This window comes from Squalius cephalus (assembly GCF_949319135.1).
Source record: "Squalius cephalus genome assembly, chromosome: 5".
Classification (NCBI taxonomy): Eukaryota; Metazoa; Chordata; class Actinopteri; order Cypriniformes; family Leuciscidae; genus Squalius; species Squalius cephalus.
The window spans coordinates 7181971-7203499 of NC_137126.1; the positions used below are offsets into that span (position 1 = coordinate 7181971).

The 21529-nt window shown below is 37.4% G+C and overlaps 2 protein-coding genes across 4 annotated transcripts; both read right to left on the minus strand.

Annotated features, from left to right (window-relative positions):
* Nucleotides 1-570: 570 nt before the first annotated feature.
* Nucleotides 571-3376, minus strand: selenow1 (selenoprotein W, 1). Of its 2 annotated transcripts, none has more exons than XM_079872753.1 (6): nt 2491-3376; nt 1944-1968; nt 1778-1831; nt 1562-1636; nt 895-991; nt 571-804 (listed from the first exon to the last, which is right to left on the minus strand). In XM_079872753.1, exons 1-5 carry the CDS (start codon nt 2523-2525, stop codon nt 914-916), a joined length of 267 nt encoding a protein of 88 aa, XP_079728879.1. In that variant the 5' UTR covers nt 2526-3376; the 3' UTR covers nt 571-804; nt 895-913. The 2 variants fall into 2 exon arrangements, with proteins under 2 accessions (XP_079728879.1, XP_079728880.1); XM_079872754.1 differs by having other exon boundaries at nt 571-801; nt 2491-2977.
* Nucleotides 3377-3853: 477 nt separating this feature from the next.
* Nucleotides 3854-14663, minus strand: ehd2a (EH-domain containing 2a). 2 transcript variants are annotated; one of them, XM_079872841.1, is made up of 8 exons: nt 14405-14663; nt 13392-13493; nt 11019-11279; nt 9860-10036; nt 9494-9591; nt 6685-7097; nt 5616-5780; nt 3854-5464 (listed from the first exon to the last, which is right to left on the minus strand). In XM_079872841.1, the coding sequence occupies exons 3-8, from the start codon at nt 11240-11242 to the stop codon at nt 4892-4894; spliced, it is 1650 nt and encodes a 549-aa protein (XP_079728967.1). In that variant the 5' UTR covers nt 11243-11279; nt 13392-13493; nt 14405-14663; the 3' UTR covers nt 3854-4891. The 2 variants fall into 2 exon arrangements, with proteins under 2 accessions (XP_079728967.1, XP_079728968.1); XM_079872842.1 differs by having other exon boundaries at nt 11019-11263; nt 14405-14657.
* Between the last annotated feature and the right edge of the window lie 6866 nt (nt 14664-21529).

Consider the following 21529-nt stretch of genomic DNA (forward strand, 5'->3'; position numbering starts at 1 on the left):
CCAGATCCGTGGATGTGCCGGACCACCTCGCAGCCTACAGGACTTAAAGGATCTTCTGCTAATGTCTTGGTGCCAGACACCACAGGGGTCTTGTAGAGTCCATGGCTCAGCGGGTCGACGCTGTTTTGGCAGGACGTAGAGGACCAACACCATATTAGGCAGGTGTTCATAATGTTTTGGCTCATCTGTAGGCTATATAACTGTGAATTACACAAAAGCTAAACTTTTGAATGGAACTAAAATGGCAAGATTGTAAAATGTATCAACTGTCCCTTTACAGTTTCATCATCTCCCTCTATTTTATGTTTTGATGATGCTCCAAACCCTTCTATGACAGACTCTGGGTCATTCACATTATGCCTTGCTAAATAACACATTATGGATAATGTCTGTGCTGCCACCTTTTTTGTTAAAATGACAGCAATTTGTAAAAAGTGTAGAAAAATAAAAGACAACACTTCACCATTAACATTTTTTATTGCATGAAAATCTTGAACAATGCCAAAATATTTCGTAAACTTGTGTGCTGTAACAGAGGCAAACACAATGAGAAAAACGAAAAAAAAAAAAAAACAGGCCCAAAGTACCACAACTTGACATGTTCTGTCCATTTTTTATTTTCCCTTAATTTTTTCAACCATTAAAGAGTTTATCTGAAGCAGTTTACATATAGAGTTTCCTGCTCTGAGTGTCTTCTCCCAGGAAGAGCGGATAGCATCAAGCAACATCCATGCAGAAAACACTTTGGATGTCACCATCATTGTTGCCCTGCCCAGGAGTCCAACAAACAGAGATGAAAAGCTGCTGAGAGAATACAAGACAAAATAGAATTAAAAGAAAGATAGAAAGACAAGAATACAATAACAAAAGGGCTCTCTGGTGGATTATTCTCACCTCTATGATCCGGTCATGCTCATTTCTTCATGGCCGCCTCAATGGCAGTCACAATTTTTTTGAATTTTGAATCGGAGTCAACAAACCCATCTCCATTCTGTCAAATAAAATATCAGACAAATATAAAATATTACAGCTGTACTTTACCACTTTAGATTTGAGTAGCAAACAATTCAATCAAAAAGAAAGACTGTGCAGTAATTAGGAAGACATGTAATTGTACAATTTAAAGTCACCATGAAATAAAAATGGACAATTCTCTTTTTTATGGAATATTGCAGTATTTATTATTCATGCACATAATCTTTTTTTTGAGTTTATGTTCCCTTGTAATCTTTAATTAAAATAACTTCCCCTCCCTATTGCAGCTTCATCTCTTCTCTGATAATGTGTTTACTGGCGCAAGGGCGGGACAACCTGTCACTCACATGAGATCGACCAATAGAAAACCACAACCATCCAACCAATTACAGATGGCCAAAATCAAGTCCCGCCCTACATTCTTTCTGGTACAAGAAGATGTCTGACTCGGATACATGTCACAATAATGAAGAAAAGACTTGTTTCATGCCAACTTAAAATACAGTTTAAGTGAGAAACAGAATGAAGCCAGGAGTCATATAATGGTAAATGCAATATATAACAGTGAGAGAGGATCAACTCTTACCTTCTTTGAGTGCACCAACTCGCCATTTACTTCCACCTCAAACCAGCCTGTGGTCGATGGTGTACCCACACCAGTCTGAGCATGAGAAATCATAGTAAAATCAGAAAGATAATTATGAGTAAACAACACTTTGCCCAATTGTACACATTTAACAATGCATAATGGTTTATTTTCAGAATTACATCATAAAAAATGGCAATCATTTAAATCACATACGATCTCAAGTTCGCCTGGGAATTCATCCTCAAGCATCGTCTTGAGTTTGGTGAACTATTTGAATAACAAAAGAGACAGATGTATAGATGCACAAGATTCATCTACACGTTAATATTATATTCCATTATGATATACACACAATACATAAGTAATAAATAAAACCTACCTTGGGCCTGTACCCTCATCCACCACTAGGAGATGACAAACAAACACACACACACACACACACACACACATTTAAATGATATTCACCTCATTGGTCAAACTTAATTTGCATGGTAACTAGGGCCTACGACTGTTTCGTGAAAAGTGAGGTAATCGGTGAAAGCATTACTTAACATTTCTGATTCCAGTCTTATAAGTCACCAGTCATGGTTCGCGTTTATTATGTAAATTGAAAATATTTAACCTATGCAAGAATCCAAACAATTCAACTCATTAGAAAAGCAGTGTCGCACCTAACAACCAGAACACATTGAGCAACAACAAAAACAGCAACCCTGACAATTCCTGTCATTATTATTGCCCGACACATAACTTACGTAAGCTTTAATTGGTTAAACATTTCTTTTTTCGAACGTGTTAGGCTAAACTTAGCGTGTTTATAAGTCAGGTTTATCATTCTTAAAAAAAGAGGAAAAAACCTCTGTCGAAAAGCTGGATTGAGCGTCAACAGTGTCGCAAAATAAAACGCCTAGTACAGTATAACCTACCAGTAAATGATATGAACTTTGTAGGTCGGCTTCATCCTGACTGGTGCCGTGGTTCTTGACTGGATCAAGCGTTGGTTGTGCTGTGGTGTGTGTGTGCAGACACTCTGATGTATGTAATTACTTTCTGTTCTGGAATTTTGTTTTCCTGGGATGTTATGAAAGACTCGAGGCGGGGCGACTGACGCATCATGCACCACCCAGCAGAGCACACACACACCCCTCGCGAGACTTCATTCAGTTCCTGTTCACTACGGAGCAGCCCTTTTTAAGCCCTATTCAGACTGGACTATTGTTCTTTGCTATTTTAATCCCGTCCGAATCTGTCAATATCAGTGTTTTTCTCACACAACCTCTGTAAAAAATCCCATGGCAAATTACTGTTTTCGGCGAACTCAGCGGTCCTCTGGGAAATCTCTGTCTGTGATTGCTGATGTCTTCTCCTCGAGTGTTTTTTAGACCTAACGTTAACTCTACCTGAGCTTGCCTTTGCCCACCATCTTCGGCATGCTTCATTGCGTTTCAATGTGGATGGTATCCGAAGACAAAAAGAACCATCATAGGCCTCCACGTGCAAAATACATACCAAATATAAAACACATTTTTACTCACCTCAGATTCTCAGAGGCTTTATTATACACATACGCAACAAACGCCCCTTAATTTTTTTTAACATTCTCATTACTCAGTCGGCAATTAATTATAGCCTACTGTTAGTTTTTACTGTCTATTTTTCCACTCGATGGTGCGCTTGATGAATGAATTAGCTAAGTTATGTCCCCTATGGTTATGTCTCGTGAAGAAAAACGCACGGACTGCACGGAATCCAACGAGTGTTGTCACGGGTCGCGCGCTTTTGCCGGCTATACTGATGATCAGTTCACTGAATAAAATTCTATATTTACAATAAGCACTTAGGCCTAACTGGAAAATAACTATTAAATAATAAAATAATTAGAGAACTTGCTGGCTAAAATCAGCTTGAAAATGCTATCTCATGATGAATCCGTAATTTCTTTACCATTTTAAGGTAGGCTACAATTATTTCATCAGTCAATCGTTAAAGTCTGGCGGTCGAAAGCTTCTGGAAACATCAAATCCAGTAGAGAAGACAATTCTAGAGAAAGGGATTCACGATTGCACAGGACAAAGTTTTGAGAGCGCACGCGTAAAAACCGAGCGAGAGCAGATGGAAGTTTATTATAAACAGCCACTGATATAAACTCCTAAAGTTTACTTACATAGGGGTTTTTATAATAAATTATATAATAAATATAAAAAAAAAAAAATTCTTAGGAGGCCTGGTCATAACCTCTCTACTCATTAACCTACTGCTAGTTGGTCAGACTAGTTCTTAAGACAGTCTGTGTCTGCAACTGGGCTTGACAATTTATTGTGCAATAAATGGACATATTGATATGATTATATACAGTAGGTTTCCTGAACAGGTGCTTAGTTGTACATTGTGACAATGGTCATTATTCTATAAAATAATATCCAGACTTTTTATACAGCTTCTAAGTAATATTCCACAATATGCACAAAATCAAAAAAATAAAAACATTTTGCTACAACTCATAGTCCAAACAAACTCTTAAAAAGATAGCAAGATTTTTTTGACCAATTACTTGACTGCAATTACTTATTGACCAACAGTTGTTGTTGTTGTTGTTGCTGTTTTTAAATAAATTTTACTTGACAACTATAATTTGAAATGTAATAAGGCCCTTCAGGCTCTACAACACTTAAGTTTTGACATACTGTTCCTCAGCAACACTCTCGAGGGCGTTTCTGCAACAACCCAAGACAAAACAAGCTGTTCCCAACCCTTGGGCAATCTGAACCATCAAAACAACTCGTCTCTTAGCTGAGATTATATTTTATTCGTCCAAACTTTGCAAACTATTAGTGATTTTAGGCATTATATGAGTGAATACATTAGTATTATTCATGACTTGCATGTTGAATAAACCATATCATCATAAGCATTAGAGGCCATAATATGCCCTTTTACAAAGTCTTGATTTTGTTCTACTAGAATAGGTTTTCATGATTGAATGTTCAAAAAACACAATGTTTTTATATATATTTGTCATTGTTGCTGTAAGTCTGTTTAGTTCCTGTCTCTATGAAGCCCCTCTTTCCAAAATGCAATCTGATTGGTCAGCTGGACCATTTTTTTTATTTTGCTTATGCCTTGGACAGGAATTATTTAAATGATGAATATTATGACATGTTCATTCCCAGATAAAACTCAAAGACTACAATCGAGGCATTAGGAGTTTAGAAACAGTGCACAATGTTATAGAGAATATCTCCCTTCGGAGTGACGTTGTGCTTTTACATATGAAAGAAATTAAAACAAATTTAAAAAGCATAATAAGTCCTTATAAAGACCTGCAGACTATTCATTGGCTCTATTCTCTGTGGCAGAGATCTTGCGTGGTCTTTTGGAGGGCGGCACTAGATGTGCAGGTAGCTCATGAGGGAGCCCAAAGCCCTCCAACTTCACCTCAATGAGATGGCCGGCCAAAGCAAACTCCTCATCGTCTAACATGCCATCACAGTCCACATCTGCCAGCTTCCAGATCCGTCCCAGAACTGAGCTGGGCAGATGAGTGCTCATCATCCAGTTCTTCACTTTAGTCCCACTCAGCTTGCCCTCGTGAGGCGCGAGGTTGTAAAAGATCTCATCGTACTCTGGTTTATCTTTTGATACCACCCATTCTTCATTTGACACAAGATCACTTTCTCCATTGGATCCAGAGTGATGAAATGGGTTCCCCACAATGAAAGGGCCCATGTGAGACCCTTGAAAAGGTCCTCCTTGCACCAAAAGCTGGTCAGCTGCCTGTTCTTCTTCTTGGCGTAGAAGAGGCATCAGCTTGGCAATGTCAGTGTTTAGGAGCTCGTCCAACCCACCTAAGAGCTTAGGCTTGAGGCCTTTAAACTTGAAGTCGTGACTCATGAGTTGCTCCTGTGTGATGATGTGAGAGTGAAACTGCTTGTCAGACAGATATCATATACTGTAGTGTAACTTACTTTTAATTTTCATGCTTATAGAAGCAGCAGAAAATAAATTTCATAATGGGCATGCTTGATTATAAAGTATTTGAACCGTTATACACCTGCATCTTGGCGCAATCAGGAAAATCTCCTCGTGGAATCTGATGCCTCTGTTGGATTCTTGAGTAGATGATGGGAAGGTCATAGATTAGATCTCTCTTCTTTTTTCCTCTGCAGAAAACGAAAGGCATCTCTTCTTTTAGAGAGCCAATGATATAAGCATGGGCCTGTGGGTGAAGAAAGGAAAGAGAAGCCACGTTAATGTTTTAGTCAACATCAACTGACCGCAACAAAACAAGCAGGTAGATGCATTTCAATCACAGCAACTAAATCATTAGTCAAAAAAGACTCCTTTCACAAATTCCATGTATTCTCATCTTCAAGACAATCGCTCCTGCAATCTCAAGCAAAAGCAGCTGTGTGTCACATATTATGTAGTAGAGATGCAGCATAATTAATAATTACATGGTTTATCCAAAAAAATTTAATTCTGTCATCAATCACTCACCCTCATAGTTCCGAACCCAAAAGACTTTCGTTCATCTTTAAATCAAAAATGAGGATGTTTTTAATGAAAACTGAGAGACTTTTGTCCCTCCATTGAAAAAGCATTTCAACAAAACTTTGATGCTTCAAAAAGTTCCTAAAGAAACTGTAAAAGCAATCCATAAATTGAGCGGTTTAATCCAGATCTTCTGAAGAGACACAATCACTTATATGATGGACAATGATAATTTAATTTAGACATTTATTTGCATTTAATGATACATTGATCAACACACATCAAATTTCATTAAAATCTTCATTTGTGTTTCGAAGATGAACAAAAGTCCCCCCCACCCCCACCCTTCTGTATTTCCAAATAAAACAGGAAGTTCAGATGCTACATGTTGAAAGGTCTGTCCTATTAAGAAAGGGTTTACATCACAGCTTGTCATGTGATGTAAGAGGTTGTATGTTGATGTAACACAAATATTTGTTCTTAGAAGAGAAAGACTTAAATGCATAAGCCTGTGTATCTGCTCAATGACAATTTTGTCAACTCTTCTCAATCCTCTAACATAGATGACCTCAAAGCTAACAGACTTGGATTAAAAGTGAAGTTCAATTGATAAGCACAAAGGTCCTCACCCTCACAAGCCGTGCTCGTTTCACCAGATCATTGAGTTTCCTCAGTGCAGAATTTCGCGGCAGGTTCCGAATGTCTGCAAAAAGGTCTTCCTCCTCTTGCTCAAACAGTTTCCGATTGTCTGTCATACGCATTGGAGAGGACCAGAAGGAGCCGATGTAGACTCTCAGAACCTCTGGAGTGCAGAACACCTTCCCGAGGGACCACATGAGGGCGCCGTAGACTCGCATCAGCTCCTGGGAGTCCACCATGTCGGCCTTGTTGAGCACCACTCTGAGCTTGTCCTCATTGCCTCGCAATGCCATTATAGTGTGTGAGAACTCATCAGAGATCTCTAGTTTGTGTGCATCACACAAGAGGATGATGCAGTCAACGTGCTCTGCAAACCAGCGGATAACTGCCGGAAAGTCATACCCTGAAAGAAGAAAGAGACGTTGAGGTAATGCACTGGTGTTTGATCAGATATAAACTATGAGCAAACTTCAATTGGATGTGAGAGTCCCTATGCCCTACTCTGGCCCTCAATGTCTAAACTGTAATCAAACATACCTGAACAAACTAATCAAGGTCTTCAGGTCTTACTAGAAAGCTATATGAAGGTGTGTTTGATCAGGGTTTGAGCTAAACTCTGCAGGAAAGTGGATCTCGAGGGAGCCAACCCCATCCTAGTCACTCCGAAAGTCAGAGCCCTTGAAGTGAGGACTTTAGGGGGAGAAGGGCACTTGCATCTCTAATGTACCGATTTGGAATGCACTTGGCAAAAGAAGCAATGAAAGACTATGTAATTTTCTCATTATCTTCACCTGGAATGTTACTGTACATTTCAAAATGATATTTGTTTTTTTTTTAAATGCATTATTTTTTTGTGTATTGTGTATTCTTGGTATTTCTTACGTTATGGGGACCAAATGTCCCCACAAGTAAAGTAATACCAGTACATTTTGACCTTTTTTTGGTCCCCATGAGGAAACAAGCTTATAAATCTAAAAATACAAAAAAATACAAAAAATCTGTTATGGTTAGTTTTAGGGTTTGTGTAGGGAGACAGAATATACCATTTGTACAGTATTATAGTCATTACGTCTATGGAATGTCCCCCATAAAGCATGGATACCCAACAAAATCCAGTGTGTGTGTGTGTGTGTGTGTGTTCCCTCAACTTGCTGTCTCTTCTTTGGATCCTGCTAGTTACTTTTACCTATATGTATCACCCTCAGTCACATGACCATAAAGCAGGGGTGGGGAACGTTGATCCTGGAGGGCCATTGTACCATAGATATCATATAAAGGCTAGATGGCTCGTCCGCGCTGCTGGCCAATGGAGCTCGACATCCGCACACGGCGGCCATCTTACGACAGGGTGCTCGCTCACTCATAACATGGTGCATGTACCTTTTAAATAACCATAACTTGCTCAATTTTCTACCGATTTTCAAACGGTTTGGTTTGTTATAAACGTCAGAGATGTAGCTATTATACTGCATACATATGAATAATTATGTTCAAAATGTTTAAGCATTCAGAATTATAGCCACGTTAATAACGTTTGTAAGAAACCAAACCGTTTGTAAATCCGTCCAGATTTCAGCGAGATAAGAGGATTTGTGTGCGTGCTGCTCACTCACCTTAATTCACAGAGCCCTGTCCTAAGATGGCTGCCGGTGACGCCTTGAGCCATCTAGCCTTTATATGATATCTATGCATTGTACTGCAGAGTTTAGCTCCAACCCTAATCAAACACACCTGAAGCTAATCAATGTCTTCAGGATTACTGAAGTTGCAGGCAGCCAAATGTTTTTTTCAGGGTTGGAGCTAAACTCTGCAGGACAATGGCCCTCCAGGATCAACGTTCCCCACCCCTGCCATAAAGGATAAAATTACTTCTTTAAAGCAAGACCAAAGCACTTTTCCTCTTCGGTCCCCCTACAGCTTGGAAGCGGAATTGTCCATTACCGCTGTTGTAAATAATTTAGCCTACCATCACACGCACACTATTTGTTTATCCAGCACCGGCTTTGGAAATAACGATTTTTTTTTTTTATTTGATTTGATTAATTTGACAATAAAAGTTAAAACAAGTACAATCAAGCCCAAAAGACCAATTACACATTTTAAAAAACCGTCGAGGATATACACAATAAAGCCACAGGCTTAGGACGATGTCCACAGACAAGGTAGAGTATGTTGCATGATTTTATGAAAGTATGATGTATTGCGACATCAGAAACGGGGGGGAAAATTTTTTTTGCTATTGTAACGCTTGCCATAAAGCAAGTCAAATTTGTAGTTTCTTATGTCTCATTCGAACTACAAATCCACTACCCGATCTGGCAAACTTGCATAGAGCGGTTATAGCCGATAGAGGGTTGTAAAGCGAATGCAGAAGTGCCGTTCACCCTGTAACAAGTTGATGAACCACTGAAACGATTTTGGAAACATTATTTTAAGGTACAAAATAATCTTTGGTGTTGCTTTAAAGTGATCATCACATGCACCCTTCACTAACAGACTTATAGAAGGGCCCTTAGTGAAGGGATTCAGTTGTTCAGTTCCATTTGGATCAGCGTCCCCTTCCTGAAGTGCCCTTCAAGGGCACAAAAAAGCCCTATAATTCGCCCTATATTGTCGCATAATGTGCACTAAAGAGCATTGCAATCTTCTGAGGGCGACATCAGTGAGAAGAATTTCAACTCCACCTCTTTACTTGTATATGGAGTTTAAAGGCAGGCCTTGGTTGAAAATTATGATTTGCATGCAAGTCGTTTTATCCCTTCATTGGTTGCGTACAGCACTGTTTATGACGCTTTGTACCTCTACTCATTTTGCGTTTGGCCACAGACAGGATCCCTGGTGTGTCAATGATGCTGATACTCTCTAGGACTCGGTTGGGTAGATGTACACACTGGAATCTGAGAAACAGCAGATGTATCTAATTCAGTATCTTTCAAATTGACAAAACATGGGAAAAACATCCACAGATGCTTCCTCAAAGGGATACCGTCAGCTTGAGCCAAATAATGATGCATTAGTGTTTTTCTCTCCAGGCTATGTCCACCCTTTCACAAGAGTAATCTCTGCTGGTGGAGTGATTTTGACTCTTTCAGTCCACATTCAACAGAGTTTTCCCCCTGTGATTATTATTTCTTCTTATTGCATCATTGCTTCTGTCTCACTTACCGATTGAGGAAAGTTGTTCCAAATGGGCTGAGTTTGCGGAAAGGCTTGTTGGGATCCACAGTTAAAGCATTTCCATTAATAATTCCCTCAGTCTCTCCATGCATTATAGCAGTGAAACTGTTGGTTGTTGGTTCTGGGCCTATTCTGCTTCCTTGATACTCTTGTTCAAGAAGATATCTGCCACACATAATAACACACTGCTTAAACTAGATCATAATAATAATAGAATATAATTGGTAACACTTTAGTTTAGGGTCCAATACTCACTATTAACTAGTTGCTTATCAGCATGCATATTAGGATATTGGCTGTATATATTATAAATGTTATATATTATATATATAAATGTATATATTAATGTCTTATTCTGCATGACCATATTCTACATCCCTTAATCTTACCCAATACTTAACAACTAACTTACTACCTATTAAAAGCAGTAATTAGGAGTTTATTGAGGCAAAGTTAATAGTTAGTTTATAGTAAGAATTGGGTCCTAATCTAAAGTGTGACCATATAATCCCTTAAACAGGCATTGTGCACTACAACTCTTCAGTCTCTTTAGGAGGCGTGAGAAAGAGTTTCTCATCCTGTACTTTTTTCATTTATCATAATTGGGCCTGTTTTAAGATTGTGGGTCACATGGCTTTGTGTTTTCTGGGATCGAACAGTGACTTAAAATCAACACTGTTGCCAATGGTGCAGGACATTCTGACTTTGTGGAAAGTAATTACATATTAATCTTTTCCTCAGTAATAAAAAAAAAAAAAAAAAAAAAAAAAAAAGATTATGAACATGTCACATGTTGTTCATGATGTTATTTAGCACATTATGAAATGTTTGTATCCCCTGAGATGCATGTAGCCCAGATATAAAATAATTTTTTATAATCATTTTCCACTCTTGCCTGTTTAATGGATAATATAATATAATATAATATAATATAATATAATATAATATAATATTTGTATAACAGTGATAAAAGATGCATTTCTTCAAGACATTACATAATTACTTACAAGATGTGAAATATATCTTAAACATTTAACATCTTAAAACTTATATTAATTCACATGTAACAAGTTTTTTATGAATTTTATAGCACTTATAAGTTATAACTATGCGTATTGATCTGAAGAAAGACGCAATTATTATTCACCTGATAAAAGTGGTCTTGCCTGTAGAGCACTGACCCACCACTAGTATCATGGGCTTGTTGTCGAAGTCTGCATCTTCAAGGCTTGATGAGTGGAAATTGGAGAAACCATAATACTTCTCCAGAGGGAGCAATTTTTGCTGGTAGAGGGTCTTTAAAGCCTCAGTAACTGTATGAACTTCCTTCAGACATTTACCACCCCTGTTCTTCATTTCTTTACCAGCCATTGGGCTGCAGTGGTCTGAGAGCTTCAGTAGAGTTTTCCTACATGTACATACATAATACAAATTAATTAATATATTATGGTTTTAATGGTAGAGAGAGAGAGAGAGAGAGAGAGAGAGTCAGTAATGTGATGTATAGCATTAGACGTATTGTATATATATATAGTGCAGAGAAATCAGAAAATGCTTATCAAGAACATTGATGCTTTGTCTTGCCAATGTCAGGAGGAAGGAAACATCAGATTATAAACAAAGTGGTTGACCAACACAAGACATTTAATATCAAAGTCCTAAAACCCAAGTACAATTCACTCTTTAGAGGTCCAACAGCTTGTCCCTTTGAGGGTGCTGCTATGTTGACATCTTTGTACCTGATTTACCCCTAAAAGGCTCACGGTATTATCTTACACTCTTACAAATAAATGTTCTTTATTGGCATCTACGGTTTTATGAAGAACCTTTAACATCCATTGAACCTTTTCATTGCACAAAATGATTTTAATAGTGGAAAAAAGTTTTCTTTTCTTTTTTCTTTTAGGGATCTGGAAACCGTTATTCATGTATTTATTTCAACAAGACAGGACTATAATTCATTGTATTTAGGGATTGCTCAATCTTGTTTATCTATCCTCCAGCTGGTCCAAAATGTTGCGGTCAGGGACTAGAAAGTATTTCTCCTGTTTTGATTAGTTTGCATTTAAAAAAATATATATTTTCTGACATTGTATAATAGTATAAGAATGACTTCATAGTTTTATGGTGCTTTAGCTTTATGGTTCATGCTGCTACCCCAAATTCATCTGTGCATACTTCAATCAATGCATTGTTTAACTATTATAATTGACTATAGCATATACACTCACCTAAAGGATTATTAGGAACACCTGTTCAATTTCTCATTAATGCAATTATCTAATCAACTAATCACATGGCAGTTGCTTCAATGCATTTAGGGGTGTGGTCCTGGTCAAGACAATCTCCTGAACTCCAAACTGAATGTCAGAATGGGAAAGAAAGGTGATTTAAGCAATTTTGAGCGTGGCATGGTTGGTGCCAGACGGGCCGGTCTGAGTATTTCACAATCTGCTCAGTTACTGGGATTTTCACGCACAACCATTTCTAGGGTTTACAAAGAATGGTGTGAAAACGGAAAAACATCCAGTATGCGGCAGTCCTGTGGGCGAAAATGCCTTGTTGATGCTAGAGGTCAGAGGAGAATGGGCCGACTGATTCAAGCTGATAGAAGAGCAACTTTGACTGAAATAACCACTCGTTACAACCGAGGTATGCAGCAAAGCATTTGTGAAGCCACAACATGCACAACCTTGAGGCGGATGGGCTACAACAGCAGAAGACCCCACCGGGTACCACTCATCTCCACTACAAATAGGAAAAAGAGGCTACAATTTGCACGAGCTCACCAAAATTGGACAGTTGAAGACTGGAAAATTGTTGCCTGGTCTGATGAGTCTCGATTTCTGTTGAGACATTCAGATGGTGGAGTCAGAATTTGGCGTAAACAGAATGAGAACATGGATCCATCATGCCTTGTTACCACTGTGCAGGCTGGTGGTGGTGGTGTAATGGTGTGGGGGATGTTTTCTTGGCACACTTTAGGCCCCTTAGTGCCAATTGGGCATCGTTTAAATGCCACGGCCTACCTGAGCATTGTTCTGACCATGTCCATCCCTTTATGACCACCATGTACCCATCCTCTGATGGCTACTTCCAGCAGGATAATGCACCATGTCACAAAGCTCGAATCATTTCAAATTGGTTTCTTGAACATGACAATGAGTTCACTGTACTAAAATGGCCCCCACAGTCACCAGATCTCAACCCAATAGAGCATCTTCGGGATGTGGTGGAACGGGAGCTTCGTGCCCTGGATGTGCATCCCACAAATCTCCATCAACTGCAAGATGCTATCCTATCAATATGGGCCAACATTTCTAAAGAATGCTTTCAGCACCTTGTTGAATCAATGCCATGTAGAATTAAGGCAGTTCTGAAGGCGAAAGGGGGTCAAACACAGTATTAGTATGGTGTTCCTAATAATCCTTTAGGTGAGTGTACACTGCCAAGTGCATTTAACAACTTACACTGCATGCTCCCAGTGATCACATTTAACAATAAGTGTAGATGGACTCACTTTGGCGGTGCTGTAGAGCTAACAGATGTGCTCTTATCCCAGACACATCTGCAGAACAGAGGGGAGTAGCCCACTGTTTCTCAGGACTCTCTCAGATTTTGCCTGATGGGAAAGTGAAGGTCCAAGGGTGGAGTGAGACATATAAAGCATTCAGAAATGATAGTGTCATGCCATCTGTCTGGAGCTCAGCCTTAGAGCTCATAAACATGGGCTGAGGGTGGAAACTGTGGAGATTATTTCCTTCATAACTGAGACATGAACATGGATTTTGTAATGCATAAAACAAGAAAAGTACAAAAATTACTGTTATAAGCTTTTATAAACAGCAATAATTGCAGTGATTACACACTAATGGAAAGTAGATCTTATTTTAGGTTTGAATTTCAAATGTAGGCTGATCTAATATCATTTTAAAAGTTTATTTTTTTTTCAATGATGGTTACAACAAGTGTTGGGAAAGTTACTTTTAAAAGTTTTTTTAATTTTATTTAAACTTGTACTTTTACTAATTGCATTACTTAATGACTTTTAATGAAAAGTAATGTGATACATTACTTTTGCATTACTGTTTCTCACCTGGGCTAGGCTTGCTTGTTTGTTTTTTAATAACAAAAAAAATATATATTTAGCAAATGTAAAGTCCCATTCACACCAAAAGCAAAATGAATATTTCTCTTTTCACATCAAAAGACGTTCCTGCGCACACAGTGCCTCTGCCATACTCCCAATTTCTCACAACATGGGGCAAGAGAGGTGTCAGCCAATGAATGGGAAATCAAATTAACTTGAATTACTTACTTGAAAATCCAATATTTTGTTGTAAATTTAAAAGTAATGTTACTTTAGTCGTTACTTTAAACAAGTATTCTGATTAGGTAACTCGCATTTCTACCCCCAACACATGCTTACAACTGAAGTTAATTGACATATATCAGTTCATATTCATATTAAAAACTGAAGAAGAAGAAGAAAAAGATTAAATAAGAATGCTAAGCCATATCTGATGGTCTTACCTGTTTAGGATGAGTTAAGATTTTCTTTATGCAACAGCAATTGCAGTTTACTTCTTCCTTCAAAATGCACAAAGTAAAAGTTGAGTCATTTGGCTTTCCTTTTGAGGACTATATATAGGTTTTAGCAGGTGGTGATGTGCAGATGTCCTATTGTCTTCAGTGTCCCAGTGCTGGATGAAGACAAATGTCCTCCTCTGCAGTCAGAAACAGCAAAGCTTTCAACATCAACCATTTTCCACGCCTGTTCAGCACTAGTGCTTCCCTCTGGTTCAGTCTTCTTATGTTACAATTATAAGGGAGAGGTCTGAGTAAACCAGTGAATTATTATTTTTGTATAGCCAAGATCATAATCCTTTAGTGTTCACTGAATGGAACTAATTATATGCAGGCAATTTGTACATGTCTTTCTGTTTAATATTTTACCATTAAAAGATTGTGGACAGAGCTTATGATAGAACTGTTATCTCAACAGTTCAACATACTTTAATATAATCTCCCCACATTTATCTGTTACAAAATATAGTTGCTCAATGCTCTGAAATCTATAGATCTATGAGCCATAGATGGAGGTCACCCTGGCCTTTAGTTCCGGGAGACGTGCCAGTACATCCTGACAGGAGCCATCCCGGACAAGGCACAGGCACCATCTGAGGTATCCGGCCAGCAAGACGGCAGGGGTCTGTGGCGTGGGTCATGAACTTACCAAACACAGAGAGGTAATCTATACTGACAAGGCTCAACCCTGCTTAGCTTCAGTGGGCTACCAGTCTTGGGCTACATGGTGATATGGCTGCTGCATACATATATATATATATATATAGATGGTTAACAAAATTAACAGAACTTTCAAACAGTATTCATGCAAAAAATGAAAATGGTATCAATTATATATAAGTATAACGGTATAATTGTATCAACATAGCCCATCTCATTGTTTTGTTTAGCATATCAATGTTTTGTTTACAAGCCCATGTACCATGAATGTGCAATGATAGAAAACTGTACAAAAGTTTGGGGTCAATAGGATTTAAAAAAATAATTTATACTTTTATTCAGCAAGGATGCATTAATTTGATCAAAAGTTACAGTAAAAACATTTACAATGTTACAAAGAATTTCTATTTCAAATAAACGCTGTTCATTTAAACTTTCTTTTCATCAAAGAATTCGGGGAAAAAAAATGTATCACGGTTTCCACAAAAAGATTAAGAGGCACAACTCTTTTCAGCATTGCTAATATGAAATGTTTCTTGAGCAGCAAATCAAGATATTATTATGATTTCTGAAGGATCATGTGACACCGAAAACACAGGAATACAATACACTTTAAAATCTATTAAAATAGAAACAGTTATTTTAAATTGCAATCATATTTTACAATATTACTGTTTTTACTGTATTTTTGCTCAAATAAATGGAGCCTTTCTCAATGCAGAGTTTTTTCAAAAACATTAAAAAAAATCTAAATCTAAAAATCTAAAATCTATTGAATAATCCAGCCAGAGCAAACTTTTACCGTCTTCTTGTAAGTGTAATTTAGCAACATTTCATGGCTTTGTTCATCTAGATTCTGAGACTTCATGTTATTTCAATTCTGACGCAACCAATCAAGTCAGAACTGTTTGGCCTGGTTTCAGAGCTCAGTTGGAGACCAGCTCCAGTTCCCTTGGAGGAAAGGGGGAGGGTGGGGAGAATCCACAAGGAAAACTCAATTTAGCTTCTCATTTTCACTCTTATCCGCCCTCTTTGCCACCTGTGCGTCAGTGTTGGGTAAACACGTCAGACACAAGCGTGTCTGCTGTGATCCCTCCATGGGCCACTTATACTCGTCACCTCGTCCTTTGTCCCTGTTTTCCTCCAATCATCTGGTGAGATGGGTCACACAGCAGGGGCTGGTCATTACGCATCCAGAATCTTTAGTGTGTCCAACAGCATGAAAAAAACAAACAAGCTCTTAGGCCCATCCAAATTATAAGCTAGAACTTTTTTATTTATTTAAGTAAATTATGAAGTACAAGGAACTACAAGAGTGAGACATTTACATCCACATTTGAATAAACTGCACTTCCATGGCTAGATATATTCTAATAGGAGCTTTAAAAACAAGAAGGACAGTACAAGATATATACATCTTTTCTGGGGGGAGGAACTGAATTTACAACAGAAGTTTGTTTGCTTTTGGCAGGTGCTTTATTTGGGTCTATATTTACAAGAAGGCATAGAACATCAGACTGAACACTGAACATTGAAAAAAAAGTTTTATTCAGTTTCTAAAACAGTTACTCCCACATCGAAATGAAGTTGCTCCTGATGTAAATTAAGCATAACAAAACTTGTGGTAAAAAAAGAAGTCATGTACTTGATTGATCTTGACATCCAATTTTCACAGTATAAATGGTTATTTATATGAAAATATAAATCTGCCTTTATAGGAAGGGATCCTTCGCATGGGGATCATCTTATTTGGGGGTCCTAAGCATCATAAAGTCTCTGTTCAAAACAAATCTGGTTGAATAAAATGTACAGAGGCAGTCTATAAGACTAATTGATCACAGTTGTGTTTCCTAAATACATATTCCCGGCAACCGAGGAGCTTTAAAAAAGTAAAATCTTAGAATTTATTACCTGTGATTTCTGCTACTAAATAACATTTATTGCTCATGGTTGTGAAATATAAAAATGTTGCACGATAAAGCTAATTTGTGGACTCGTTGAAAGCAAGAACACCCTTATTTAATGATATAGATGTAGTGCACAACAAAACCAAAAAGAAAGCATAGATGCATAAATAGATGTCTTTTTTTTTTCTTCTTCTTTTTTAAGACATGATGATACTAATTCTTTAAATAACATTTCATAATGTTTTATTTAAAATTGATCAGAATTTATATTGCTAAAAAAGACTACTTATCAGCTCAAAAGTCAACCAAAACTGAAGACTCAGCCACGGGACAAATTTCACAGTGATGTGGGGCAGATTTTAGAGGATGTGTCCTCAGGCCAATAAAGAACCAGCAATTCATGCCCATTAAAGAACCACTGCATCAATGAGACCCTTACAAAAACGTTTATTCAAGTGTGCTATTATTAGTATATTTCTTGTAAACTAAAAAATAAGGAAGTACACTTTCAGTCTATGTACTTCTCAGAAATATATGTATATTTAGAAATATACTTAACATACTCTTAAGGCGAGACACTACAGGTGAATAGGGTAAAATTGTTAACTTACAGATATCACCATCAAACTTTACCAGTTGATTACTCACATGAATAGGAGAAAAAAATGCATTGCAAGTTTTCTGTAATTTTATTGTTAAATATGCTAATGAGGCTATATCTAATTAAATATGCGCTAATTTGCATATATTTTGAAGTGGCGAATCTGACCATTGAAAAAAACAAGGTTCAAAATTATTTTTGCATTTTGTTGATATATTCAATGTAAAGACATGTTCAGAGGGGATTATGAATATACCCTTTTGTTACCCTGTAAATCAGAAAATACTGGCAATAGCCTTAAAAAATTGATTTCCGCCCTATTTTTAGGCATAAAATGTCATATAAATCAGGCCAAGAATGATATATCAACAAATCCCTCTGAACAAATCTTCACAATATAGTTAGGAATACAACTGTAAAGTTTGGTGTATGTAGGTGCTACAGAAGTGGAAAATCGTCACTAGGAGTGCAAGAAAAAACTCATTTTGAGAAAACGGCCTTTAAAGATTTTTATGGCAAAATTCCACTAATTTCTATTGAAAGCCATGAATTACAGACCAAATATGCTTTAGGTCCAAGTAAAATCCATGTATCACACTGTTTAACATCCAAAACTCATTATTGCTTCATCCATCACTGATCATAACATCCAAAACAACACATCAACAGTCCATCACACAGGTGGAATGGAAAAACTAAATACCGGCTGTATCACAGTCCCTCAGGCAGATAGCCTACATTTAGCTGTCAGTGGAGCTGCTGTACCCTCTAGAACTTCCAGCTTCTTTTCTGGTGCTAACTTTGGGAAGTTTTATTCTTTTGGCTATTTGTCCAAGGTGTAAATCACTTAGTGATGATGATACTTTTTCCCAGTGAAGGAGGAAGTGCATCTCTGTCTGACCCAGTTGGTGGAGCCTGTATTTAGTCAGGATCCGTCTCTTCTTCTCTGACAGTGTGCAGATACTCTGTCAAATAACAATTTAGTCTACTTTGTTTGCTTTCTCCAATGTTCTAAATATTGATATTTTGAATGATTCATAATTAGTTTTGTCCTGTTGAGTTGTTTTGAACCAGTGCTGAAGGGAGCCTGGTTGGTTAGCTTCACCATCAGCTGACTGAGGGCACTGTTTTCAGGATTTGGCTCGTGGGTTTTGAGTGCTTTGAAATGTAATGTGTCTTTTTGACTTACATTTAGATGTGTTCAAAATGTTACAGCTTGTTCGTAACGCATCGACACCGACACACTATGTCAGGGTTCTCATTGCGCGGCTCGCGAGCCTCGTGCGGCCCGCCAATAAGCTTTAATTTGTGGCTCGCATGGCTGTAAAAAATACGGCGATATCATGCAGCCAGTCACTACAGATATTTCTTAAAAACCTTAAAAAATAAGTAGGGCTATAACATAACCCATTACAAACTCAAAGTGTCAGCTATATTACAAATAATTTCGATCGGATTAAAAGAGGTGGTTTATCGAGAGAACATGTAAATACTTGATCGATTGAGAACCGAAACTGAAAGGACGACGTATGGCTCTCCGACTTTGTCCTATCAGTGCGGCTCTCATGAAAAAAATTGTGAAGACCCATGCACTATGTGATGGCATTTCATAATCTTTTGTCTTTGTTGGTAATCCCTTGTGTCTTCTAGCTAATGACAACTGTTTTCGGCTTCTCTGAGAGAATTTTACACGCATATCTTTCGACATTTTGAACTACCGCGGAAATATCAGAGCGCGTCACGTGATGATTCTGGACGAATCACGTTGTCAGAAATTGGCATCAGCCAATGAGATTGCGCATTTCGAGTTAAATCGCCTGTTTTACTTGCATGATTGGTTGCTGATAGACAGGAAATGACCATGTTTGGATCCGACAGCATTGTACAGAAAAGAGAGAGCTTTCCAACGGTGTATTTTATGATGGGGTAGAGACAGCGATCGCGGAGCAGCGGGATGATTTAGAACGCCAACTTTTGATGAATTTAGGCGAAATCTGCACACTCAAACAGACAAAGTGTAGTAAAATAAAGACCTAAATGTGTATTTTGGGCTTTTTTTCAGCACAAGTCTGAAATAATACATGTTATTGAAGACAAATAACCCAAAATCTCAAAATTGACCAGTGAAAAAAAAACGATGTTTTTGCCTGCCGTGTCTCGCCTTAAGTAAACTTGACTTATTATACTGACAGAAAATTCGAAGTGCATTTGGCCTGTACTTCTTTTGATCGAGATATAGGCAACTTAAAGTATTCTAAGTTACTCTTTTGATTGAGTGACATACTAAATACTTTCTTCACACAGTTTTACACACTGTATTATAAACATGGCATCCAATACAGTTTTTAAAATATTGATTTATAAAGAAAACAGATATAAAATTATGGACTACAAAACTAATTTATTACATAGGACTATATATATTTATAATAAATGTGTTGTGTAGTCCACTGGTAGTGTACATAGGAATTTACTTTTCTCTTTACCCAGGATTGACGTTTTTGTTTTTGTTTTTTGCATACGGAAATTTCGAGATGGTGCTCGATGCAGAGCCAAATGGGAGGAGCTAGAGCTCGAGCTCCCCCTTTTCTGGAGCTCCAGCTCCACCTCGCTATGTTTAGTGAGTGGGGATTCGCTGCAGCGTAAAATGGGAGGAGCTAGAGCTCTAGATCTAATCCTCACCGAGGATCTAATCCCTCGCTGGATATAGCCTAGTGGACAGAACATGATGCGCTATCAAGCCTGTTAATGTTAGTGCGTGATAGAGTTCAACCGTGATAAAAAGACAAGTTTGTTTTGATGCGCAAGATGTTGGCATACATAATATTGTATTTCTCTAATATTTGTCATGATTGATTAATTATTTATCGTTTCTGTGACAAACGCGTAAACACTTAATAAGACCATTGCGCACACTATGAGTGTGTTTTTCTAAAAACTGTTGAAACTTTGTTTCTATGTATTATTTTCTCTTTATTACGATGAACAGTTTCGTTGTTTTCCTCACTTTTTAAAGCCGATTTGTACAAAAGCGTCTGCTATATGATTATGTAAATTACTAGACTTAAAAGGCAATGTGAAAGCTTACTATCTGTGCACCTATCTGTTTTTTGTCCACTGCATTAACGTGTGTGTTATTTGTGAATTAATCTAAATCATCTGATTAATTTATGAAATAAAAATAATAAGACTAGGTTACCTAATCTGCCCTTTTTGTACGTAAATGTAAAAGGCTACTCCAACAGGCCAGTTGTATTTTTTTTTTGTTATATTGTAAATTTAAATGGAATATTGACTGTAATTTTGGATAGACCTTGATAGGCTATGCATTACGCTATTTTAATGAAATGGAAACAAGCAGTCCAGTACTCTAAAAACCAGCCATGTGACTTCCCACACTAAAGGAAAAACAAGATAACAAAATGTGCTATGAGATTATCCACTCCAACCAAATTTGGGAGAAGATAATTTAAAAGTCACTTGCTCCACTCTCCCACAAGTGTTGATATGGATTTATTTGTTTCTATTAGCCTAAATTAGCAAAATGTTCATCTAACATAAAATTAATCCTAAATCTAGATAAAATGTTATAAGATAAAAAAACAAAACAAACATAAGTATATCCCAAGAACACAACACTTTTTTTCCACACAACATTTTTGGTATAATAAGAAAAAATAATACATTTTATGAATATATTTCAAGAACACACTTCACATAACATTGTAATATTTTACAAAACTCAATCAATTTATTTTCATAGTACCCCCACTGGTAGATTCAAGTTCAATTTGATTTTATTTATGCAGCACATTTTACAACAGCCACTGACTGACCTAAGTGCTTTACAGAACTACAAAATTAAAAGAGAATAATACTTGCATAACAGCACAACACAGATAA